A 26,619-nucleotide genomic window follows, 5' to 3' on the forward strand; every position below is an offset into this window, starting at 1 on the left:
CTAAACTCACAAATACTTCCCCCTAAATTCACAGGATCTTCATTGCTGTCAGATGGCCCTCTAGCCTCTGTTGAAAAACCTCCAAGGAAGGAGAGCCCACCACCTCCCGAGGAAGCCTGTTCCACTGAGGAACCGCTCTAAACTCACAAATACTTCCCCCTAAATTCACAGGATCTTCATTGCTGTCAGATGGCCATCTAGCCTCTGTTGAAAAACCTCCAAGGAAGGAGAGCCCACCACCTCCTGAGGAAGCCTGTTCCAATGAGGAACAGCTGTAACGGTAAGGAAGTTCTTCCTAATGTTGAGCCGGGAACTCTTTTGATTTAATTTCAACCCACTGGTTCTGGTTCTAGGGCCAGTCTGTTCCAGAACAGATGATTTTGCCATTGTGGACTGGCATGACTGAATCCCACTGGGGTATTTTAACTTCAGTGGGTAAAGTGAAGGAGATGAGAACAATATAAGAAGCTTTGAGTCACCTTTGGGGGGAAAGACAGGGGATAGGATAGGATAGGATAGGATAGGATAGGATAGGATAGGATAGGATAGGATAGGATAGGATAGGATAGGAAGATAGATGATAGATAGATGATAGATAGATAGATAGATAGATAGATAGATAGATAGATAGATAGATAGATAGATAGATAGATAGATAGATAGATAATGATGAGAGAGAGAGAGAGAGAGAGAGAGAGAGAGAGGGAGAGAGGGATCAGCCATGGATAGAAAAGATCAGTGATAGATGAGAGAGAGAGAGAGATCAGCCATAGCTAAAAAGATCAGTGATAGATGAGAGAGAGAGAGAGAGAAATCAGCCATAGCTAGAAAAGATCAGTGATGGATGCTAGAGAGAGAGAGAGAGAGATCAGCCATAGATAGACAGACAGACCCCAGGCACACCATCTCACTGTTATGGGACTGCTATGGTGTGACTGATAGGCATCTAATATATACTGAACGCCATCTGAAGTGAGAAAATATCAAATATGATTAGCACCAGACTGTTTTAAATTGTTCTTAACTGTTTTATGGTTTCATTTGCTTTAATTGTTCAATTGCTCTGATCGTACTGGTTGTGAGGTGCCCTGAGCCTGTTTCAGCCGGGAGGGCGGGATATAAATCCAATAAACCTAAACCTTACTCTGGAGAAAATCCCGCTGGAATGGATGGGACTGAGCAGGTTTGTGAGTCTTAGGAGCTGCTTTCACACATGCCGAATAAGGCACTTCCAGTGCTCTTTGCAGCTGGATTTTACTGTGGGAAACAGCAAAGCCCACTTGCAAACAATCACTAAAGTGCCTTGGGGATAGGGAAGGTCCCCTGTGCAAGCACCAGTCGTTTTCAACTCTGGGGTGACGCTGCTCTCACAACGTTTTCGCGGCAGACTTTTGCCTTCCCCAGTCGTCTACACTCCCCCCCCCCCAACAAGCTGGGGACTCCTTTGACCGACCTCGGAAGGATGGAAGGCTGAGTCAACCTCAAGCCGGCTACCTGAAAACCCAGCTTCCTCCGGGGATCGAACTCAGGTCATGAGCAGTGCAGCTCTAACTGACTGCTCAGCAGTTTCATGGCGTGCCCACGAGTTCTTGTCTTGTGAGAAAGGGAGAAAAGGACTTCCTGCTCTACCTTCTCTATCCTCTGCCACAAAAACAGAAAACCCTAACCCATAAGCACCCCACCTTGTTCCCCTGTGCATCCCCAGGCAGCAGGAAGAGGCGTGTGCAGGAGAACCAGGACATCTCAAAGCAGGAAATCAAAGCAGAGTGAAGAGTCTCCTCTACCCCCCCCCCCACCTCACCTCCATTAGTTCGGATACAGGCAAAAATCAAGCTCACCAAAGTGGGGCCAATCAGTCAAAGCAAGGGCTAAAACAGTGGGGCTCGGCTTTTACAGAAAATTGCTAAAATTTGGGTGTGTGCAAGAGGCGGGGACTAAGGAAACGTCAGTTTTAGGAGAGGGGAGGCTGATCTATGCAAGGAAGGAAGGAAGGAGGGAGGGAGAGAAGGAATGAAGGACCAAAGGAAAGAAGGAGGGAAGGAAGGAAGGAAAAAAGGAGGGAGGAAAGGAAGGAAGGAAGGAAGGAAGGAAGGAGGAAAGGAAGGAGAGAAGGAAGAAGGGAGGGAGGGAGGGAGGGAAGGAAGGAGAGGAAGGAATGAAGGACCAAAGGAAAGAAGGAGGGAAGGGAAAAAGGAGGGAGGAAAGGAAGGAATGAAGGAAGGAGAGAAGGAAGAAGGGAGGGAGGGAAGGAAGGAAGGAAGGAAAAGAAGGGGAGGGAGAAGGAAGGAAGGGAGGGAGGGGAGAGGAAGGAATGAAGGGACAAAGGAAAGGAGGGAAGGAAAAAGGAGGGAGGAAGGAAGGAAGGAGAGGAAAGGAAGGAAGGAAGGAACGAACGAAGAAAGGAAGGAGAGGAGGGAAAAGAAGAGGGAGGGAGAAGGAAGGAAGGAAGAAGGGAGGGAAGGAAGGAAGGAAAAGAAGAGGGAGAAGGAAGGAAGGAGGGAGGGAGGGAAGGAATGAAGGAAGAGGGAGGGAAGGAACGAACGAATGAAGGAAGGAAGGAGAGAAGGAAGAAGGGAGGGAAGGAAGGAAGGAGAGGAAAGGAAGGAATGAAGGAAGGAACGAAGAAAGGAAGGAGAGAAGGAAGGAAAAGAAGAGGGAGAAGGAAGGAAGGAAGGAGAGGAAAGGAAGGAATGAAGGAAGGAAGGAACGAAGAAAGGAAGGAGAGAAGGAAGGAAAAGAGAGGGAGGGAGAAGGAAGGAAGGAAGAAGGGAGGGAAGGAAGGAAAAGAAGAGGGAGAAGGAAGGAAGGAAGGAAGGAGGGAGGGAGGGAGGGAAGGAATGAAGGAAGAGGGAGGGAAGGAAGGAAGGAACGAATGAAGGAAGGAGAGAAGGAAGAAGGGAGGGAAGGAAGGAAGGAAAAGGAGAGGGAGAAGGAAGGAAGGAAGGAACCATCTTACTTCTGTCCATGTCCGGAAACAGACCTTTGTGTTTTTTAAGCAAATAAATGCATTGCCTTCGCCATTAAAATAATGAACTTGCTTTATTTTTTTTTCATCTTTTAATACGGTCGTTATAAATATATTTTGTCAAAATATATGATCCTTATTGTCACCACATTTGCACATTTAAGTCATAAATAAGGTCAAGGTGAACGGAGTAAGGGACTGGGGTTTTTTTTTCTCTCTTAATAATAATAATTATTATTATCACTTTCGCTGGCAGTGTGTGTGTGTGAGAGAGAGAGAGAGACAGTTCTTCATCATCCTTATCCTTCTTTCTTTTGCAAGAAGAAAACCAGCCCCTTTGCTGAGGTTGACGAGGCGAGTTCCCCCTCCCCCTCTCCCTCCCGCTGGGCTTCCCCCCCCCCTCCCAGGCCACCCCACTTCCCGGGGACTGGAGTTTTTGTTGGACGGGGCAAGCCCGGGAGGTGTTGGGGGGGGGCGCAGGAGGGCAGCTGCGCGGCAGTTCCTGGGGGGGGGGGTGTCCCTCCTTCTCCCCGCGGGGGGGGGGAGGGGTCCTCAGCGGCAGCCGCAGCCTTCCACCACCATCTCCTGGTAGTTCTTGAGGACCACCTTGTCATACTCATCCAGGTAGAGCATGGAGATGGCGCTGAGCTCGGTGGGCACGCAGCAGGCCCGGGGATGCTGGCGTTGACGGAGTTGACGAGGGTCTGGACGATGGCGTGGTTGGTGGAGTTGAGGTGGTCGGCCAGGGGGAAGGGGCAGTCGCCCTGGCAGTAGTAGGCCTGGTAGCCCGGGGGGGCCACGATCCAGTCGTTCCAGCCCACGTCGCTGAAGTCCACGTAGAGGGCGTGGCGGCGGCAGTTCTTCTTGTTCTTGCGCGGCCGCGGGTGGCCGTGCTTGGGGCTGCGCTTGGGCCGTCGGGTGAGGGGCGCCTGGCCTCGGCCGTCGTGGCTGAAGGTGACCAGGAGGGGGCGCAGGCGCGCCCAGGCGTCGTCGTCGAGGCCTCGGCCTTGAGGTAAGGAGCGGCTGACCCGCACGTGGGCGGCGGCCGGGGGAGCCCGGGGGCTCAGCGGGACCACCTCGACGGCCAGCCCGTGGTTGGGCTGCCCGCCCGCCGTCCATCGCACCACCGCCGGGCTCACGTCGAAGCTCTCCCAGCGGCTGACGTTGGGCTGCACCAGGCGCGTGTCCAGCAGGCGGGTGGCCGGCTCGAGCCCCTCGGCGCCCGGCTTCATCACCTCGTAGACGTTGATCCGGTGCCAGGGCGGCTCCCGCCGGGAGCCTCCCGACGGCTCGTCCCGCAGCCGCTGCCGGAAGAGCCGCAGCTCCGCCGAGGAGATGGCCTCGTCGGCGGGGCACGCTGCTGAGGTTGAAGAAGAAGAGCAGCGGCGAAGGAGGAGAGGGGCCCGGCGGAGCTTCCAAGGCTTCTGCGGGAGGGAGGGAGGGAAAGAAAGGAGCCGTTAGCCGAGCGGGGAGCAGCGGAGAGGGCGCGCCAAGGGCAGGGCGGCAGAAACCCGCGGAGGCGACACAACTTCGCGAGTCCAGACACAACACGCGCCAGGGAGAGGGAGAGGGGCGGGCCGTGCGCCGCGGGGTCACGGGGAGGCTGCCCAGCCAGGGCGCGATCCACCTGCACGGGCGAGGGCTTTTTGCAAATTCACCTGCGACGCGCTTGGCGCGCCCCCCCCCCCCTTCGAATCTCGCAACTTGGCTCGCAGCTCTTCCCCCAATGCTTCCAGAGCCCCCTGCCTTCCCTTCTCGGAAGGTTGCCATTTCACTCGCACCCCCTCCCCAGAACGTTGCAATTTCACTTGCACCCCCTCCCCAGAACTTTGCGACTTCGCCTGCACCCCCTCCCCAGAATGCTGCAATCTCACTTGCACCCCCTTCCCCAGGACGCTGCAATCTCATTTGCACCCCCCACCCCAAAACGTTGCAACTTCGCCTGCACCCCCTCCCCAGAATGCTGCAATCTCACTCGCACCCCCTCCCCAGAACGCTGCAATTTCACTCGCACCCCCTCCCCAGAACTTTGCGACTTCGCCTGCACCCCCTCCCCAGAATGCTGCAATCTCACTTGCACCTCCTCCCCAGAACGTTGCAATCTCACTTGCACCCCTTCCCCAGGACGCTGCAATCTCATTTGCACCCCCACCCCAAAACGTTGCAACTTCGCCTGCACCCCCTCCCCAGAATGCTGCAATTTCACTTGCACCCCCTCCCCAGAACGTTGCAATCTCACTTGCACCCCCTCCCCACAACGTTGCGACTTCGCCTGCATCCCCTCCCCAGAATGTTGCCATTTCACTTGCATCTCCTCCAAGTTTCCCCCCTCCGCGCGCGCGCAAACGCTCCAGTTTTTTTTGCAACGTCGCCTGAATTGCGTCCAGCCCGCCCCCTGGAAAGGCGCTTCGCTGTGCGACCTCCCGCGGGCGACTGCTTCCCAAAGAAGCGCGCAGAGAGGCCTGCTGCAGCCGCCCCCCCCCCCACCCCCCACTAAGCTTAACTGGACTTGCTTCCCCCGTCGAGGCGCGCGGGGCTTGGGTGTCCTCAGCGACCTTCCGTGGAGCAAATCCCATTGAACTTGGAGGAGGGGAGGGGAGGGGTAAGGCTATTGGCTCAGAAGCGAGGCCCGTGGATTTCCAGGAGAGGACGACGGGGAGGAGGACGACGCCGAGGCCCCGCAGTCCCGGACAGACCGCATGCTGGAGGAGGGAAAGGCCGTCCCCAACTTGGCCAGCTTGGCAACGGCCGGCGACTCCGGCAAAACGAGGGTAGCGGCCGCCGACGTAGAAGTCCATCATCAGAGCAGGCGCGATCCCGTCCACACACACACCCCCCCCCCCCCGCCGCACACACGCTTCTCCCCCGAAGGGATAGATTTCCACTGGCCCGTGCGGATCTCGCCTCTCCGGGAAGGAAGGAAGGAATGAAGGAAGGAAGGAGAGAAGGAAGAAGGGAGGGAGGGAGAAGGAAGGAGGGAAGGAAGGAAGAGGGAAGGAGGAAAGGAAGGAATGAAGGAAGGAGAGAAGGGAGGGAGGGAGAAGGAGGGAGGGAAGAAAGAAGGAAAGGAAGGAAGGAAGGAAGGAAGGAAGGAAGGAAGGAAAGCCTTCCAAGTACAGTCATTGGAAGTCCTGCTTTTAAATCGCACGGAGAATGGTTAAAACTCTTCACGTGCTCAGGGACTATAGGACAGTGGAAATGTTTTTACCATCTCCGGATCTTTACAGGAGGCTTTTCTTCCCTTCCCCAGCCCGGGTCCAAAGCATTTGTTCCGCCATCCACACACGTGTTCTCCCTCCCTCCCTCCCAGTTAGTTACAACTTCGTTTTGGCATCAACTGCCCGCAGCGCCGCTTCCTTTCCAGCGCGCCGGGCGGGCTCCTAGCAGGGGGGAGCTTACAAATCCACCCTCTCCCCTCCTCCCCACCCCTCCGTGACCCACGAAACAATTCAAAGGCCGCTTCGGCGATGGAAAGTTCTTGAGAGGAGAAAAGGTTTGCAAGAAAAGACGCCCTGGCGCTGCCTAAGGTGGACCCTTTCATATCCTTTGCCTGTATTTGCTAAATGAGTCCAATAAATATAAGGACATCAGAAAAGCAATGCTGGATTAGGCCAGTGGCCCATCCAGTCCAACACTCTGTGTCACACAGTGGCCCAAAAACCCAGGTGCCATCAGGAGGTCCACCAGTGGGGCCAGGACACTAGAAGCCCTCCCACCAGTGCCCCCCCCAAGCACCAAGAATACAGAGCATCACTGCCCCAGACAGAAGAACATAAGAGAAGTCATGTTGGATCAGACCAACAGCCCATCCAGTCCAACACTGTGTCATGCAGTGGCCAAAAAGTCCATGTGCCATCAGGAGGTCCATCAGTGGGGCCAGGACTCCAGGAGCCCTCCTACTGTTGCCCCCCACAAGCCTCAAGAAGACAGACCATCATTGCCCCAGACATAAGAACATCAGAGAAGCCATGTTGGATCAGACCAACGGCCCATCCAGTCCAACACTCTGTGTCATGCAGTGGCCAAAAAGTCCATGTGCCATCAGGAGGTCCATCAGTGGGGCCAGGACTCCAGAAGCCCTCCCACTGCTCCCCCCCGCCCTCACTCCCAAGCACCAAGAATTCAGAGCATCGCCGACCCAGACAGAGCATTCCATCTACATCCTGCTAATAGCTCCTGACGGACCCCTGCTCCGTAAGAAAAGCCATGTGAGGTCAAGCCAGCGATCCGTCTGGTCTAACACAGTGTCCAAAAAACCAGGTGCCGTCAGCGGGGCCAGAGATCCAGAAACCCTCCCCCGGTCCCGGTGTTGCCCTCAAGAAAAGAAGTGGGGAAGGTTGCGCGTTCCAAAAAGCAGGGACGGTTAGCGCGCGGGTCTCCCGCAGTCGCCTGGTGCAACAAGGGGATTCGGGGTGAAGGGGGGGGGGGAGTCCAGTTTTTCCTGATGTTCAACTGGACAGATTAGTCAAATTTCAGGGCTTTTTTCACAGCAGGAACTCCTTTGCCTATGAGGGCTGCACCCCCCTGATGTAGCCTATCCTCCAAGAGCTTACAGGGCTCTTCTTAAAGGACCTACTGGAAGCTCCAGGAGGATTGGCTACATCAGGGGGGGTGGTCTAATATGCAAATACAGCGGGGGTTTTTTGTAGCAGGAACTCTTTTGCCTATGAGGCCGAACACCCCTGATGTAGCCAATCCTCCAAGAGCTTCCAGGACTCTTCGTACAGAACCTTCTGCAAACTCCAGGATGCTTGGCTACATCAGGGGTGTGTGGCCTAATGTCAGGGCTTTTTTTTGTAGCAGGAACTCTTTTGCCGATGAGGCCGAACACCCCTGATGTAGCCGATCCTCCAAGAGCTCACAGGGCTCTTCGCCCAGGGCCTCCTGGAAGCTCCAGGAGGACTGGCTACATGGAGGAGGCGTGGCCTAATATGCAAACGAGGTCCTGCTAGAATTCCTTACAGGGCTCTCAGTACAGGGCCTCCTCTCAGCTCCAGGAGGATTGGCTACATCGAGGAGGCGTGGCCTAATATGCAAACGAGGTCCTGCTAGAATTCCTTACAGGGCTCTCAGTACAGGCCTCCTCTCAGCTCCAGGAGGATTGGCTACATCGAGGAGGCGTGGCCTAATATGCAAACGAGGTCCTGCTAGAATTCCTTACAGGGCTCTCAGTACAGGGCCTACTGGAAGCTCCAGGAGGATTGGCTGCATCAGGGGTGTGTGGCCTAATATGCAAAGGAGGTCCTGCTAGAATTCCTTACAGGGCTCTCAGTACAGGGCCTACTGGAAGCTCCAGGAGCATTGGCTAAATCAGGGGTGTGTGGCCTAATATGCAAAGGAAGGTCCTGCTAGAATTCCTTACAGGGCTCTCAGTACAGGGCCTACTGGAAGCTCCAGGAGGATTGGCTACATCAGGGGGCGTGGTCTAATATGCAAACGCAGGGCTTTCTTTGTAGCAGGAACTCCTTTGCCTATGAGGCCGAACACCCCTGATGTAGCCAATCCTCCAAGAGCTCTTGGTACAGGGCGTTCTGTCAGCTCCAGGAGGATTGGCTACATGGGGGGGGGGGGGGGGGAGGGGTTTGGCCTCATAGGCAAAGGAGCTCCTGCTGCAAGAAAAAGCCCTAACTTTTTGCTATTGGCTGGGGAGCGGGGACTGGCTAGGACACATCTGGACGGGATGGCAGGGTCACACGCGCGCTCATCCTTTCTCCAAAGCGCACAGCCTAGAAACGGGCTTAGGTCATGGAAGCCCAAGAGAGCCCGCGCCCTCTCCTCCCCCGCTCGCCCGCTCTCTCTCTCCTCTCCCCCCCCCCCCAGCCAAGCCCAGAGGGAGCCGTTTCAAAAAAAAAAAGATAAAAAGGCGGTGGCGGGCCTTTGATATTTCCGAGTCGACACATCCGATTCGGGGCTGGGCGGCGTGCTTTCTCCCTGCCCCACGGTGGCTCGGCCAAAGAAAGAGAATCCGGATCCAGCGTTGCGAGGAGGAGGAGGAGGACGGCAGGTTTCCAGACGAGCCCCCGCCTTCCGCTCTCCAGCCGAGCACACCCGAGGACTTTTGTCCCGAAAGAGGGGGGGGAACAACAACGGCGGCGGAGTGCACGCGCTTCCTCCCTCCGCGCAAACGCGACGCCGCCAATCCCAGTGGCCCAGTCTGCAAGAGGTCTTTTTTTTTCCCCCTATCCAAAGCGGAGCAAGCGCGAAGAAGCGAATTGGGGTAAAGTTTTTTTTGGGGGGGGGGAGGAGGAGGGGCGCAGCGGGAGAGTCCTACCGCGCGGGGGGGGGGGTCAAAACCGATTTCGGCCCCGATCCATCCCCAGCAGACGGAAAGGCGAGAAAAGGCCTATCTCTCCCCCCCCCCCACCCCGCCCCGCTTCCTTTCCATGCAAATGAACGATTGGGGGCGCTTCGCGCTCAGTGTGCCCTCGAAGCTGAGGGAGCGTGAGCTGGCTCGCGGATTTTGCGCCTCCGGCTCACACCTTTCTGTCTTAGCTCAGGAAAAAGGGCCCCCGGAGCCCCACTCATGGGTGCAAGAAGCTCCCAACTTCCATGGCCGCAGCTCACGTAGTCGAATCTTTGCTCACAAGACCCTGCGGCTTAGAGTTAACGTGGGACTTGAGCCCCCGCTTCACTTCTAGCCTGGGCATCGCGCTTTCCTCCTCTCCCCAGGTTCTGCCCCTGGCCGTGATTCCTCGGAAGGAAAGGCTTCTGCGGGCCTCGCCGGCTTGAGCCGCGGCCCCAGCTTTCCGGGGGGGGGGGCTCCCGCCCCCTGCAAGCTCCAGCCCCCAGCTTTCTGGGGGTCCCCCTCCCGCCCCTTGCAAGCCCCTCTCCCGCCCCATGCAAGCTCCAGCTTCCTGGGGGTCCCCCTCCCGTCCCCTGCAAGCCCCTCTCCCGCCCCATGCAAGCTCCAGCCCCCAGCTTTCTGGGGGTTCCCCTCCCGTCCCTTGCAAGCTCCAGCCCCCAGCTTCCTGGGGGTCCCCGTCCCGCCCCCTGCAAGCTCCATCCCCCAGCTTTCTGGGGGTCCCCGTCCCGCCCCCTGCAAGCTCCATCCCCCAGCTTCCTGGGGGTCCCCGTCCCGCCCCCTGCAAGCTCCATCCCCCAGCTTTCTGGGGGTCCCCCTCCCGCCCCTTGCAAGCCCCTCTCCCGCCCCATGCAAGCTCCAGCTTCCTGGGGGTCCCCCTCCCGTCCCCTGCAAGCCCCTCTCCCGCCCCATGCAAGCTCCAGCCCCCAGCTTTCTGGGGGTTCCCCTCCCGTCCCTTGCAAGCTCCAGCCCCCAGCTTCCTGGGGGTCCCCGTCCCGCCCCCTGCAAGCTCCATCCCCCAGCTTTCTGGGGGTCTCCCTCCCGTCCCTTGCAAGCCCCTCTCCCGCCCCCTGCAAGCTCCAGCCCCCAGCTTTCTGGGGGTTCCCCTCCCGTCCCTTGCAAGCTCCAGCCCCCAGCTTCCTGGAGGTCCCCGTCCCGCCCCCTGCAAGCTCCAGCCCCCAGCTTTCTGGGGGTTCCCCTCCCGTCCCTTGCAAGCTCCAGCCCCCAGCTTCCTGGGGGTCCCCGTCCCGCCCCCTGCAAGCTCCATCCCCCAGCTTTCTGGGGTCTCCCTCCCGTCCCTTGCAAGCTCCAGCCCCCAGCTTTCTGGGGGTCCCCGTCCCGCCCCCTGCAAGCTCCAGCCCCCAGCTTTCTGGGGGTCCCCGTCCCGCCCCCTGCAAGCTCCAGCCCCCAGCTTTCTGGGGGTCCCCGTCCCGCCCCCTGCAAGCTCCAGCCCCCAGCTTTCTGGGGGTCCCCGTCCCGCCCCCTGCAAGCTCCAGCCCCCAGCTTTCTGGGGGTCCCCGGCCCCCTGCAAGCCCCCCTCCTTCCCTCTCCCCCCCCCCGCCCGGACCCACCTTCGTGGTGGAAGCTCCTCACGGTGTTGGCGCGGCTGGTGGACTTTTCGGGGTACTGGAGGCTGAGATCCAGCAGTTGCTCGTGGTCCCCCCCGGACTGGAGGCGGTAGAGGTCCAACATGTAGGCGGGCACCACCGCCCTCCGGCTGGGCTGCGGCCGCTTGCGGAGCCCGAACATCTGGAGCAGCGTGGCCTCGAAGCCGCGCAAGAGTTCATGGCTGGGGAAGGGGCGGCGGGAGGTCCCCGGGGGGGCGCCTTCCTCGGCTCGGCCTCCTCCCCCTCCGCCGCCGCCTCCTCGCGGGTGCAGCAATCCGCCGACCACCTTCTTTTTGCCAGTCTCGGCGGGGATCAAGTTGGCACGGGCGGTGCCGCCTAGCAGGACTTGGCATACCAGAATCACCATCAGCATTCGGTTACCAGGCGTCATGGTGTCTCTGCGGGGGGGGGCGCGGTTGGAAGGAGGGGGGGGGAGAAAGGGAAGGGAACAAAACAAGATGGGTCAAATGACACACACGAAAATATATATAAGGGGGGAATGCACCCCCCCCCGCTAAAAACCGGGCAGCCCCCTCCCCAAACCGATCGCCTCTTTAATAGCCCACCCCCTCGTCAATTCGACGCCCCCTCCCCAATCGTCCGTGAACTCCTACCCAGAGGTTTAAAACTCCCATCGAAGAACCCCCTTTTGACTTAAAAAAAAAAAAAATTAATTCTAACCAGAGCCAGGCTTTGTCTCGAACGGCAAACAAACAAAAGGACGGGGCGGGGGATGGCATGGGGGGGGGGGCGAGGCGGAGGGGGGGGTCTCTCGATGGGTTTCATTGTTAGAAAGGGGTCTCGGCCGGGCGCGCCTCGGTCCTTGCAAACGGTTTCCCCTCGCCCGCGCGTCTGCTTCGGCTTATAGGAACATCCCCCCCCCCCGCCCCGCCGTACCCCCAGCCTCTAACAACTAGGTCCGGGGGAAAGAGTCCTGGCTTGAGAGGTTGGGGGGGAGCAGAGGGGAACGAGTGAGCCGGCATCTTTCCCGGGCAAGTGCTTCGTGGATCGCCGCGGGGGAGGGCAGGAGGGCGTCCAAGTGGCTGGAAAGAGAGGCGCTTCGGGGGTGGGTTGGGGAGCCCGGGAGGAAAGCGAAGCCCGTATCTGGATCCCAAAGCAGCAGTCGGCTTACTCGCGAGTCAGCCTGAGCGAAGCCGCGAGGGAGCTGACTCCCGAGGAAGCGAGTGAGGGGGGGGGGGGGATTACAGCCCCGAATACGGAAGGGAAGCGCTACTAACTACAAACCCGAAAATCGCCCTACAACTTCAAATGCGAGAATCCCCCCAGTACAGACTCGAGAATCCCCCACACTACAGACTAGAAAATTTCCCCCCACTACAAACTCGAGAATCCCCCCTTAAACGTCGAACTTGAGAATCCCCCCCACTACATACTCGAGAATCGCCCCCACCAGAACTACAAACTCAAGAACCCCCCATTACAGACTCGAGAATCACCTTCTCAGAACTACAAACTCGAGAATCCCCATTACGGACTCGAGAATCGCCCCCTCCATCAGAACTACAAACTCGAGAATTCCCCCCCCCCCGCTACAGACTCGAGAATCCTCCCCCCCGCCGCCGAAAATGCCCCAACTACAGACTCGAGAATCGCCCTCCACGCCAGAAAGCCCCGATCGCTTCTTTTTAAACACTTAAATGCTTTTTAAAAACCATCCATCATCGGTTTGGAGAAAAAGCGCAAGGGGGGGGGGGGGGGAGGAGAAGGCTCTACTCACTGACAGCAAACAGGGCATATAAAAATAGTCCATGGTTCTTGACAGCCAGCGTGGAGCAAGACTCGTGGAAAAGCTCGCGCGGGGGGCACAATCCGGACCGGCTGGGAAGGGAAGAGGCGCTCCGCTTTCGCTCGCTCGCTTGCTGCGGCCCGGGGAGTGCAGGACCAGGAGCGACCGCTGCGCCTCGGTGCTCCGCAGTGGCTCCTGCAAAATGAATATATTTGAATATAATGAATATCCCCAGCGATCTGCCTTCGCTTTTTCTGCCAGCCCCGGCTGGAGTCACGTGGATCGGCGAAGGCACTCCTTGCAAGCCGCCTGTCCGTCAAGGGAGCCCAAGCACCGCCTCCCCCTCTCCCCTCCCCTCCCCCTCCCCCTCCGTCCTGGGATTTGCAAAAGGGATGTCCCACCCCTCGGGCCTCTGTCAGTCTCTGGGAAGCTCTGGCTTTGCAAGTGGCCCCGGATTGGAGAGGAGATGCAAACGGAGAGCTCAAACCTTCAAATCCTGCCCGTCGGATAAACCCCAGGTGCCAGGGAAGCAGAAACGCGGAGCTGGAAGGCCCACCAAGGGTCATCTAGTCCAGCCCCCTTACACAATGCTGCGGGTTCACAGCTCCTTATTCCCTCCAGCCCCCGCCCCCACAGTGACCCTGACTCTGGGGGGGGGGGTTGCCACCCTCCGGGTGGTGGCTGGTGATCTCCAGGCCTCGTTTTGGACAGGACCTCACAGGAGCAGAGCTCCGAAACTTCTAAAATTGCATTGTGCTCTTTCTTTCTCTCCTCCCCCACCCCAATACTTGCTTCTGGGCTCTGCTGTCCAGACCCCCTGGGAGAATCTTGCTGAAATCTAAGATCTGATAAACTTTCTAGTACCGGTATTCTTCTTCCCCCCCCCCCCCCAAGGAGAAATAACCAAAAAGAGGACTTTTTTTAAAGCAGGAACTCACAGGAACGCAGTTCCGGCTGGCTTGGTATCAGAGGGTGTGGCCTAATATGCAAATGAGTTTCTGCTGGGCCTTTTCTACAAAAAAAGCCCTGTGGGGAACATTGGTGGCATCAGGGGGTGTGGCCTAATATGCAAATGAGCTCCTGCTGGGCCTTTTCTACAAAAAAGCCCAGTGGGAAACATTGGTGGCATCAGGGGGTGTGACCTAATATGCAAATGAGCTCCTGCTGGGCCTTTTCTACAAAAAAGCCCAGTGGGAAACATTGGTGGCATCAGGGGGTGTGGCCTAATATGCAAATATGTTCCTGCTGGGCCTTTTCTACAAAAAAAGCCTTGTGGGAAACATTGGTGGCATCAGGGGTGTGGCCTAATATGCAAATGAGCTCCTGCTGGGCCTTTTCTACAAAAAAGCCCAGTGGGAAACATTGGTGGCTTCAGGAGGTGTGGCCTAATATGCAAATGAGCTCCTGCTGGGCCTTTTCTACAAAAAAAGCCTTGTGGGAAACATTGGTGGCATCAAGGGGTGTGGCCTAATATGCAAATGAGCTCCTGCTGGGCCTTTTCTACAAAAAATCCCTGTGGGAAGCATTAGTGTCATCAGAGGGTGTGACCTAATATGCAAATGAGCTCCTGGGCCTTTTCTACAAAAAATCCCTGTGGGAAACATTGGTGGCATCAGGGGGTGTGGCCTAATATGCAAATGAGCTCCTCCTGGGCTTTCTCTACAAACAACCCTCTGAACCAAAACATCTCAAGCAGTCAGAGATGGAAATCTTCTTCATGCCACTGTGGCCACATAGGAGGAAGTCATTGAAAAAGTATGACGGCAGTAAGGTTTGATGATGACATTTGTAACTCAAGAAGCATTCGAAGGTAGATGCTGAGCTGATCTAATTTAGTCCACCTTCCGGTGATGTCAGGGGTGTTGGCATATGCCACTGAGTTGTGCTAATGAGCTCCGGCACCTCTTTTTCTACTAAATGACCCCTGGTGCTTTCCCACTATCACAGCTGCTCTCCAAGCAACAGAGTCCTCCCGCAGAAAACGGCTGCTTTGGAAGGTAGAGTCTATGGCAGGGGTGGCCAAGGGTAGCTCTCCAGATGTTTTTTTTGCCTACAACTCCCATCAGCCCCAGCCAGCATGGCCAATGGCTGGGGCTGATGGGTGTTGTAGGCAAAAAACAACTGGAGAGCTACCGTTGGCCACCCTTGGTCTATGGCATTCCCCCAAGCCCCACCCTCTCCAAAATCTACAGGCATTTCCCAACGCAGAGCTGGCAACTGCCTTTCGGGCGCTGCTGTCAGGCTTACGACAGCCTTAAAATGGGTCGAAAAGTCCCCTCCAACTATTGAGCAGTGGCTACTGAGACATTGGGACTTATTCCAGTTTGGAGAGCCAGTTTGGTGTAGCGGTGAAGTGCGCGGACTCTTATGTGGGAGAACCGGGTTTGATTTCCCCACTCCTCCGCTTGCAGCTGCTGGAATGGCCTTGGGTCAGCCAGAGCTCTCACAGAGTTGTCCTTGAAAGGGCAGCTGCTGGGAGTGCTCTCTCAGCCCCACCCACCTCGCAGGGTGTTTGTTGTGGGGGAGGAAGGGAAAGGAGATTGTGAGCCGCTCTGAGGCTCTGAGGGTCCGATGTCTTCTTCCTTCTTCATAAACTAGCCTACAGGTCTTATGAATATTCTCTAGGCTGCTATGAACAAAGAGTTATATCTGTCTGGTTCCCCTTTGTTTCATACCTGATGGAACAAGAAACTTCCACATTGTTTTGTTTATTTTATTTAAGTCTATTTCTATTCCGCCCATTCCCCGTAGGGCTCAGGGCAGACACACACTTAACCACTATACCAAACTAGTAGAGGTTATATACGTTACTCATACTCTTATGGGTATGAGTAAGGTATATAACTTAGAAGACTCTGTGAGAGCTTTAACTAATACATCTATTGAAAACAAATTATTGAAAACAAAAATGGACTGCATTTTGTAGCAGGGGCTCCTTTGCGTATTAGGCCACCCCCACCCCCGATGTAGCCAATCCTCCGAGAGCTTCCAGGGCTCTTAGTGCAGGGCCTACTGTAAGCTCCAGGAGGACTGGCTACATCAGGGGGAGCGGCCCAATCATGGCATTTTGTAGCAGGGACTCCTTTGCATATTAGGCCACCCCCACCCCCGATGTAGCCAATCCTCTGATAGAAGAAGATGAAGAAGATATTGGATTTATATCCCGCCCTCCACTCCAAAGAGTCTCAGAGCGGCCTACAATCTCCTTTCCCTTCCTCCCCCACAACAGACATCCTGTGAGGTGGGTGGGGCTGGAGAGGGCTCTCACAGCAGCTGCCCTTTCAAGGACAGAGTCTCAGAGCGGCCTACAATCTCCTTTCCCTTCCTCCCCCACAACAGACACCCTGTGAGGAGGGTGGGGCTGGAGAGGCCTCTCACAGCAGCTGCCCTTTCAAGGACAGAGTCTCAGAGCGACCTACAATCTCCTTTCCCTTCCTCCCCCACAACAGACACCCTGTGAGGTGGGTGGGGCTGGAGAGGGCTCTCACAGCAGCTGGCAGCTGCCCTTTCAAGGACAACCTCTGCCAGAGCTATGGCTGACCCAAGGCCATTCCAGCAGGCGCAAGTGGAGGAGTGGGGAATCAAACCCGGTTCTCCCAGATAAGAGTCCGCACACTTCACCACCACACCAAACTGGCTCTCCTACTGTACTGGGACTACTGTAAGCTCTGGGAGGACTGGCTACATCATTTTCCCGGGAGAAAATGGATGCTTTGGAGGGTGGCCTCTGCGGCCGTGTACCCCACTGAGGTTCTTGTCCTCCCCAGGCTCAACCTACAAATCTCCAGGAGTTTCCCAGCCTGTAGCTGGCAACCCTACCCCTCCCCCAGACCCCTCTGGTGGCAGAGGGGTCTGGGCAACCCACGTTCCCAGGGGTCATTTCGTAGAAAAACAGGTGGTGGAGCTCATCCAGGGATTGTTATGCAGCTGCCCCTACTATCCAATGGCCAAGGAGGTGGCTTTGTCTGCAATACAGCAGTTAAGGGCAAAGAACTCGACGGAGAGGCACGGTGAATGTTCTCTGCTGTGTAGCAGCCCGGTGTCTCAAAATGTTGAACAGCACTCGGTTTGGGAGAAAGCAGGCATTACGTGAAGCAACAGAACCAGGGAGACGAAAAATTAAATGACAATTTGGATGAGAAGTTCCACTGGTCAATCTTTGGATAAAACCTCCTCAATCATCTAAAAAACCAGGTCTCTTTTAAGAACATAAGAGAAGCCCTGTTGTATCAGGCCAATGACCCATCCAGTCGAACACTCTGTGTCACATAAGAACATAAGAGAAGCCATGTTGGATCAGGCCAATGGCCCATCCAGTCCAACACTCTGTGTCACATAAGAACATAAGAGAAGCCATGTTGGATCAGGCAAGTGGCCCATCCAGTCCAACACTCTGGCCGTTTTCGCACTAGCGTTTGCTCCGTCGTAGCGCCCCATTTACCTCCGGATCTTCTCTTGGATTTCGCACATGTTGCTCCTGCGCTGCGGTTTGCTCCGGCGCTACAGGGATTTTACGCCGGAGTATGTTTTTCAGCATGTTGCCGGAGTTTCCGAAAACCTCCGGATCCACTCCGGATCCACTCAGCGGAGTTTGCTGTGGGAAATCCATCCACGCCGGATCGACTGCTTTGTGGGCGGCACCCTCTCCCTTTCCGTCCTCCCACCCCATCCACCCCCTTGGCCAATCATCAGCCTTTCGCGGCGCTTCCCCGAAGTGCCGGCGCGGCCATTTTTTTTTTTAAAACTTCACAGTTTTGCGTAATAGCGATATTTCGAAATTAACAAAGGGGAAAAAAAACCCCTCCTGGAATAGTTGCGTTATTTCGCTGTTGCGTTATCCCCGGCCTCTTCTCCCTTTAGGGGCCCCGGTGGGGGGACCGCGGCAGCCCCCCCAGCAGGCCTTTTCCAGCCAGTTCGTTTCGGGTCTAGTTTGGGGAGGGCGAGCGGGAAGGAGGCGGTTTCAGCGGGCCGGAGGAGGGGCCCCGGCAGCTTCGACTCTCCCCAGCTCAACCCCCCCCCACTTCACTTCCATTTGCGCCCCGCTTGACCCCGCCGGCTTCCCGCTGCCGCCGCCTTGGCAAAGGGAGCCCAGCCACCCAGAGACATTTGGCGGCGGCGGCGCTTCTCCATTGTTGGGGGGGGGGGAATCTAGTGCCGGTGCGGGCCAAAGCGTTCATGTGTGTGTGTTAAAAACGGAATGCCTCCCTCAGCTGTGCCACCAGGATTTCTGGACCTGCACAAAATCGCCATGTATAAAATGGGAAGTTGGAGTCCTGCATTCTTCTCCCTGGCTACATTCCGCTCGGTTAGAAAATAGACGGAGCTCGCTCTTCACACCCGCCACAGAAGGGGAAGGAGAGAATGGGGCGGGGGGGGGAGCTCTGGCAGCAGGAATCAGTCAGGTCCCCCGTTGCAAGCGCCAGCCGGAGAGGGGAAAGAGAGCGGAGGAAATCCCAGCTTCGCCACCCGGGAGGGAGCGAAGGGAAGAAGCTGCCACACACACACACACACAAACCCCTCGATTTCTCTCTCTTCGTTATTGCGATATTTCGCAACTTCAGAATTGGGGGGGGGAATATAGTGCTAGGAATGCTTCTGTTAATACATAAAGGACTGTGGAGGATTCTACAGCTGCAGCCAATCCATGAGCAGCAGCAGCACACGTGATGCGGTTTGTCCACGAAATGAAGGGGAGGGAGCAGCTCGATGTTACGTTAGTACGTTAGTACGTTAGTACGTCATTACGCAACCAGACTTGCGCTTAAAAAAAAAAATGATTGACAGGGCATCGAACTCAAGTCGATGCCAGTGGGAAAACGATTTGAGCCGGGGCTTCAGGGAAGGCGACTCCGCAAAGAGTCACTAGTGGGAAAATGAGAAAAATGATCCGGAGATAATTGCGCCGGGGAATAAGGGGAGCAAACGCTAAGTGGGAAAACGGCCTCTGTGTCACACATAAGAACATAAGAGAAGCCATGTTGGATCAGGCCAATGGCCCATCCAGTCCAACACTCTGTGTCACACATAAGAACATAAGAGAAGCCATGTTGGATCAGGCCAATGGCCCATCCAGTCCAACACTCTGTGTCACACATAAGAACATAAGAGAAGCCATGTTGGATCAGGCCAATGGCCCATCCAGTCCAACACTCTGTGTCACACATAAGAACATAAGAGAAGCCATGTTGGATCAGGCAAGTGGCCCATCCAGTCCAACACTCTGTGTCACATAAGAACATAAGAGAAGCCATGTTGGATCAGGCCAATGGCCCATCCAGTCCAACTCTCTGTGTCACATAAGAACATAAGAGATGTTGGATCAGGCCAATGGCCCATCCAGTCCAACACTCTGTATCACACATAAGAACAGAAGAGATGTTGGATCAGGCCAACGGCCCATCCAGTCCAACACTCTGTGTCACATAAGAACATAAGAGAAGCCATGTTGGATTAGCCACACACTGTGGCTAATACCCACTGATGGACCTCTGCTCCATATTTCTATCTAACCCCCTCTTGAAGCTGTCTATGCTTGTAGCCGCCACCACCTCCTGTGACAGTGAATTCCACATGTTAATCACCCTTTGGGTGAAGAAGGACTTCCTTTTATCCGTTTTAACCTGACTGCTCAGCAATTTCATTGAATGCCCACGAGTTCTTGTATTGTGAGAAAGGGAGAAAAGAACTTCTTTCTCTACTTTCTCCATCCCATGCATTATCTGGTAAACCTCTATCATGTCACTCTGCAGTCAACATTTCTCCAAGCTAAACAGCCTTAACATATAAAGCAGACAGTACTGACTTTGATGGACTGAGGGTCTGATTCAGTATAAGGCAGCTTTTTGGGCAGGACCTCACAGGAGCAGAGCTCCAGAACCCCTAAATTTTATTGTGCTCTGGAGAGCCAGTTTGGTGTAGTGGTTAAGTGTGTGGACTCTTATCTGGGAGAACCGGGTTTGATTCCCCACTCCTCCACTGGCACCTGCTGAAATGGCCTTGGGTCAGCCATAGCTCTGGCAGAGGTTGTCCTTGAAAGGGCAGCTGCTGTGAGAGCCCTCTCCAGCCCCACCCACCTCACAGGGTGTCTGTTGTGGGGGAGGAAGATAAAGGAGAGTGTGAGCTGCTCTGAGACTCTTCGGAGTGGAGGGCGGGATATAAATCCAATATCTTCTTCTTTCTTTCTTACCATCCCCACGCCCTTCCCCCAAATACTTGCTTCTGGGCTCCATTGTTCAACCCCCCACCCCTGTGAGAACTTTGCTGAACTCTAAGATCTGACAAATGGGGAAATAACCAAAACATATAAAGCAGACATATTCATAGCAGAAGAGCTCGATTGCAGTCCAGTAGTATCTTAAGAAGAAGATGATGATATTGGATTTATACCCCGCCACTCAGTGGTAGAGCATCTGCTTGATAAGCAGAAGGTCCCAGGTTCAAGCCCCGGCATCTCCAACTAAAAAGGGTCCAGGCAAGTAGGCGTGAAAAACCTTAGCTTGAGACCTTGGAGAGCAGGGGAGAGATGGTGGCTCAGTGGTAGAGCATCCGCTTGGTAAGCAGAAGGTCCCAGGTTCAATCCCCGGCATCTCCAACTAAAAAGGGTCCAGGCAAATAGGCGTGAAAAACTTCAGCTTGAGACCCTGTAGAGCCGTTGCCAGTCTGAGTAGACAATACTGACTTTAGGGGAGGGAATGTGGCTCAGTGGTAGAGCGTCTGCTTAGTAAGCAGAAGGTCCCAGGTTCAATCCCCAGCATCTCCAACTAAAAAGGGTCCCGGCAAATAGGTGTGAAAAACCTCAGCTTGGACCCTGGAGAGCTGCTGCCAGTCTGAGTAGACAGTACTGACTTTAGGGGAGGGACAGTGGCTCAGTGGTAGAGCATCTGCTTGGTAAGCAGAAGGTCCCAGGTTCAATCCCTGGCATCTCCAACTAAAAGGGCTCCAGGTCATAGGCATGAATAACCTCAGCTTGAGACTCTGGAGAGCCACTGCCAGTCTGAGTAGACAGTGCTGACTTTGATGGATCAAGGGTCTGATTCAGTATAAGGCAGTTTCATATGTTCAATATATGTGTGTGTATGTATATATACATATATATACACACACACATATACACATATACATACTGTGGCTAATAGCCACTGAAGGACCTCTGCTCCATATTTTTATCCAATCTGCTCTTAAAGCTGGCTATGCTTGTAGGCACCACCACCTCCTGTGGCAGTGAATTCCACATGTTAATCACCCTTTGGGTGAAGAAGTACTTCCTTTTATCTGCTCAGCAATTTCATCGAATGCCCACGAGTTCTTGTATTGTGAGAAAGGGAGAAAAGTACCGGTACTTCTTTCTCTGCTTTCTCCATCCAATGCATAATCTTGTCAACCTCTCTCATGTCACCCCGCAGGCGACGTTTCTCCAAGCTAAAGAGCCCCAAGCGTTTTAACCTTTCTTCATAGGGAAAGTGTTCCAACCCTTGAATCATTCTAGTTGCCCTTTTCTGGACTTTTCCCAATGCTATGATATCCTTTTTGAGGTGCGGCGACCAGAATTGTACACAGTGTTCCAAATGAGACCGCACCTGGATAGCCTAATCTCGTTAAGATCCTTGAAGCTGGTGCTCCAGAAGGAACCTCTAAATTTTATTGTGCTCCTTCTTTCTTACCTACCACCTCCCCCCAAAAAAACCCCTTGCTTCTGGGCTCCATTGTTCAAAACCCCCCCACACCCCCATGAGAATTTTGCTAAAATCTAAAATTTGATAAACTTTCTAATATTTGCCCCCACACAAGCGGGAAAACAACCCAAACATATAAAGCAGAAAGATGGAAATCTTCCTCATGCCCCTGCGGCCACATAGGAGAAAGTAATTGAAAAAAGATGATGGGAGTAAGGTTTGATGAAGAAGAAGATGATATTGGATTTATATTCCGCCCTCCACTCCAAAGAGTCTCAGAGCGGCTCACAATCTCCTTTCCCTTCCTCCCCCACAACAGACACCCTGTGAGGTGGGTGGGGCTGGAGAGGGCTCTCACAGCAGCTGCCCTTTCAAGGACAGAGTCTCAGAGCAGCCTACAATCTCTTTTCCCTTCCTCCCCCACAACAGACACCCTGTGAGGTGGGTGGGGCTGGAGAGGGCTCTCCCAGCAGCTGCACTTCCAAGGACAGAGTCTCAGAGTGGCCTACAATTTCCTTTCCCTTCCTCCCCCACAACAGACACCCTGTGAGGTGGGTGGGGCTGGAGAGGGCACTCCCAGCAGCTGCCCTTTTAAGGACAGAGTCTCAGAGCGGCTCACAATCTCCTTTCCCTTCCTCCCCCACAACAGACACCCTGTGAGGTGGGTGGGGCTGGAGAGGGCTCTCACAGCAGCTGCCCTTTCAAGGACAACCTCTGCCAGAGCTATGGCTGACTCAAGGCCATTCCAGCAGGTGCAAGTGGAGGAGTGGGGAATCAAACCCGGTTCTCCCAGATAAGAGTCCGCACACTTAACCACTATACCAAACTGGCTAATTCAAGAAGCATTCTAAGGTAGACGCGGAGCTAATATAATGGAGTACACCTTCCAATGATGGCAGAGGTGTGTGGAATAGGCAAATGAGTTACGCAAATGAGTAGTGCTAATGGGCTTCAGCACTTCTTTTTCTATGAAATTACCCCCGTTAAAAGCTTTTCGCTCTTTTGACACCGGGAAAAAGGTCTCCCTCCGATGGAAAAACGGGTAAATTGCCTGCTCATGGAACCTTTCAAAATTCCTGTCTTTAGATTCATATTGTTAAAAAAGAAATGTGCCAAGAAAAGTAGATAATGAGATTTCAACTTTGATCCATGTTTTCAGGCTGGGTCTGTTCTTCCAAATCTGGTTTTCCTGCGCATTCTGTTTTCCAGAATGGGTTTTTATTACAATTGTCGTAATACTTTGCTACCTGCGTAAAGAAGCAATCCTTTCTGATCTGTTTGGGCTCAGCTGAGAGGTCTTTGCACAATCCAATCACTGGAAGAATCAGGAATGTTGCTTTCTCTCCCTCCTCCTTCAAACGCATAAATAGGATTAGAAATGTAATCACCCCAGACGAAGTCAGGTAGATATATTGGCCACTGCCCTTTCTTCTTTTTTAAAAACCAGCAAAAACGACATTGGTTAAAGAAAAACTGTGTCCACATAGGCAATTGGTAACTTTAAAAAAAAAATGGTATAGGTATAGGGAGTCCCCTGTGCAAGCACCAGTCGTTTCCGACTCTGGGGTGACGTTGCTTTCACAACGTTGTCACGGCAGACTTTTTATGGGGTGGTTTGCCATTGCCTTCCCCGGTCCTCTACGCTTTCCCCCCAGCAAATGGGGACTCCTTTGACCGACCTTGGAAGGATGAAAGGCTGAGTCAACCTTGGGCCGGCTACCTGAATCCAGCTTCCACCGGGGATCAAACTCAGGTCGTGAGCAGAGCTTAGGACTGCGGTACTGCAGCTTTAACACTCTGCGCCACGGGGCTCTTTATCTGATGGAAAAGGAAAGGAAAGTTCCCCTGAGAAAGCACCAGTCGTTTCCGACTCTGAGGTGACGTTGCTTTCACGTTTTCAGGGCAGAATTTTTAAGGGGTGGTTTGCCGTTGCCTTCCCCAGTCATCTACGCTTCCCCCACAGCAAGCTGGGGACTCATTTGACCGACGTCGGAAGAATGGAAGGCTGAGTCAACCTGGAGCTGGCTACCTGAACCCAGCTTCCGCCGGGATCGAACTCAGGTCGTGAGCAGAGCTGAGGACTGCAGTACTGCAGCTTTACCACTCTGTGCCACGGGGATAAAGCAAAGCATTTCAGACCCACATTTGAAATAGGGATTGTTTCCCTCTCTTTATAAAGCTCATATAACTGTTTTGGTTTCAAAACCTCAAAATATGCACAATGGCACACACATATTTATCACATCTTGTCATTGCGCCACCTCCCCTCGGCCCCCAAATTCACAAGTGCCGCAAATATGGCTACTCTGAAGGGTGGACTGTACAGCTTCGTGCTGCACTGATCTCCGTCCTCCATTAGAGTTCCCAACCATGTTCCCTCTAAGCTGCAGAATCCGCTAAACAAAAATTCTACTTGGTGAGCTGCTGGCTTTAAAGTGGTGAGCTGTTGCATACATTAGTTTGCTCTGGGGTCCTCCTTCCTTCGCTAAGACAAAAATGTGTGAGCAGGAGGCTGAAAATGTGTGAGCTAGCTCACGCTAACTCAGCTTAGAAGAAGAAGACAATGGATTTATATTCCACCCTCCGCCCTGAATCTCAGAGCGACTCACAATCTCCTTTATCTCCCTCCCCCACAACAGACACCCAGTGAGGTGGGTCCCCTCCCAGAACCTGCCCTTTCAAGGACAGAGATCTCCCAGAACCTGCCCTTTCAAGGACAACTCCTGCGAGAGCTATGGCTGACCCAAGGCCATTCCAGCAGCTGCAAGTGGAGGAGTGGGGAATCAAACCCGGTTCTCCCAGATAAGAGTCCGCACAGTTAACCTCTACACCAAACAGGGATGGATGAAGAAGACTGCAGATTTATTCCCCACCCTTCTCTCTGAATCAGAGACGCAGAGCGGCTCACAATCTCCTTTATCTTCTCCCCCCACAACAGACACCCTGTGAGGTGGGTGGGGCTGAGAGGGCTCTCGCAGCAGCTGCCCTATCAAGGACAGAGTCTCAGAACGGCCTACAATCTCCTTTCCCTTCCTCCCCCACAACAGACACCCTGTGAGGTGGGTGGGGCTGGAGAGGGCTCTCCCAGCAGCTGCCCTTTCAAGGACAGAGTCTCAGAAAGGCCTACAATCTCCATTCCCTTCCTCCCCCACAACAGACACCCTGTGAGGTGGGTGGGGCTGAGAGGGCTCTCCCAGAAGCTGCCCTTTCAAGGACAGAGTTTCAGAGAGGCCTACAATCTCCTTTCCCTTCCTCTTCCATAATAGACACCCTGTGAGGTGGGGGGGGGGGGCTGAGAGGGCTCTCCCAGAAGCTGTCCTTTCAAGGACAACTCTGCCAGAGCTATGGCTGATCCAAGGCCATTCCAGCAGCTGCAAGAGGAGGAGTGGGGAATCAAACCTGGTTCTCCCAAATAAGAGTTCACTCACTTAACCACTACACCAAACTGGCTCTCACTTTAGAGGGGACACTGGTGACCAACTTCCAGGTGGGACCTGGAGATCCCTCAGAATCGCAGCTCATCTTCACACTGCAGAGATCCGTTCTCTGAGGTGTTTCGGAGGGTGGGCTGCATGGTGTTGCCCCCCCCTGAGGTCCCTGTTCTCCCCAGGCTCCATCCCTAAATCTCCCGGAATTTCCCACTGGCAACCCTACCCCTAGCCCCCCTGCTTTGCCCCGTCGATGGCTAGTGTGGACACGCAGCCCTGGCGGAAATCCATTTCAACGCTGGGCGGTTCATCCATTCCTGTTTGGTGTAGTGGTTAAGTGCGTGGACTCTTATCTGGGAGAACCGGGTTTGATTCCCCATTCCTCCACTTGCACCTGCTGGAATGGCCTTGGGTCAGCCATAGCTCTGGCAGAGCTGTCCTTGAAAGAGCAGCTTCTGGGAGAGTCCTCTCAGCCCCACCCACCTCACAGGGTGTCTGCTATGGGGGGAGAAGATAGAGGAGATTGTAAGCCGCTCCGAATCTCTGATTCAGAAAGAAGGGTGGGGTATAAAACTGCAGTCTTCTACTTCTTCATCCATCCCTGTTTGGTGTAGAGGTTAAGTGTGCGGACTCTAATCTGAGAGGACCGGGTTTGATTCCCCACTCCTCCACTTGCACCTGCTGGAATGGCCTTGGGTCAGCCATAGCTCTTGCAGGAGTTGTCCTTGAAAGGGCAGCCGCTGTGAGAGCCCTCTCAGCCCCACCCACCTCACAGAGTGTCTGTTGCAGGGAGAGAAGATAGAGGCGATTGTAGGGTGCTCTGAGACTCTGAGATTCAGAAAGAAGGACGGGTCTCACCAAAGGACAAGCAGTCTGGAAACCAACATGGGACAGCCAGTTTGGTGTAGTGGTTAAGTGTGCGGACTCTTTATCTGGGAGAACCAGGTTTGATTCCCCACTCCTCCACTTGCAGCTGCAGGAATAGCCTTGGGTCAGCCATAGCTCTCTCAGGAGTTGTCCTTGAAAGAGCAGCTTCTGGGAGAGCTCTCTCAGCCCCACCTACTTCACAGGGTGTTTGTTGTGGGGGAAGAAGATAAGGGAGATTGTAGGCTGCTGTGAGAAGGACAGGATATAAATCTGCAGTCTTCTGCTGCTGTGTCTGTGGCTATGCATTTACATTTTCACAGGATGAGGAGAAATGAGAATTTAAGGTCAGGATCCACCCAAGGCTGGAGAAACAATTACGCTAAGCATGCAATATTCGACGCCCCATGCTCGGGGGGCAAGCCCCGCACAGGAGTCAGTGATCGTTTGGGGTTACCAACCTCCAGGTGGTGCCTGGAGATTGCTTGGGGCTGTCGACCCTACTTGGGATACATTTTGAGATGTGGCCGAGCTCATAACGTGAGTCCAGCAGCAGCTAAATTCTTTATTACACATGCCCCAACATGCGCTTTCTCTGTTTTGCCCCTTATGCAATGGCCTGCCTCAGGAGCCCAGGAAGTTTCCCGCCCTCTTGGCTTTCCATAAAACTCCATAAAACACTGAATGATGCAGGAGAACTCTGGTAATTAGAACTGTAGCGTAAGGAAACGTTTCAGAAAGCCGCTGAGTTAAAGGAATAGAGAATATACTACTGCGTATAGTATGTGCTGTCTCTTGGTGTGTGAACATAATCTCGCCGAGTAGTTTCTGCACAATTTAAGGGATGCTAATGTGTCTGCTTTGTTTCAGCTCTGTTTCCCTGTTTCTGCTTGTTCTCAGATTTCTGCCATCCAAACCCTATTGCGTTCTTCGGGGCTTTTTTGTAGCAGGAACTCCTTTGCCTATTAGGCCACACCCCCTGATGTAGCCAATCCTCCAAGAGCTTACAGGGCTCATCGTACAGGGCCTGCTGTA

At 54.4% G+C, this 26,619-nt stretch overlaps 1 protein-coding gene and 1 non-coding gene across 2 annotated transcripts; one reads left to right on the forward strand and one right to left on the reverse strand.

Annotated features, from left to right (window-relative positions):
* Positions 1–3,508: 3,508 nt before the first annotated feature.
* Positions 3,509–12,689, reverse strand: BMP4 (bone morphogenetic protein 4). The gene is given in 5 exon segments (XM_060262813.1): positions 3,509–3,636; positions 3,639–4,317; positions 4,319–4,389; positions 10,838–11,271; positions 12,612–12,689. Coding segments are annotated over 4 exon segments (1,296 nt in total). The 5' UTR covers positions 11,265–11,271; positions 12,612–12,689; the 3' UTR covers positions 3,509–3,517.
* A 7,618-nt stretch (positions 12,690–20,307) lies between these two features.
* On the forward strand, positions 20,308–20,379 carry TRNAT-AGU (transfer RNA threonine (anticodon AGU)). Its single transcript has one exon. It is a non-coding gene; the product is annotated as a tRNA-Thr (tRNA).
* The last annotated feature ends 6,240 nt before the right edge of the window (positions 20,380–26,619 follow it).

Source organism: Heteronotia binoei, chromosome 21 (assembly GCF_032191835.1).
Source record: "Heteronotia binoei isolate CCM8104 ecotype False Entrance Well chromosome 21, APGP_CSIRO_Hbin_v1, whole genome shotgun sequence".
NCBI lineage: Eukaryota > Metazoa > Chordata > Lepidosauria > Squamata > Gekkonidae > Heteronotia > Heteronotia binoei.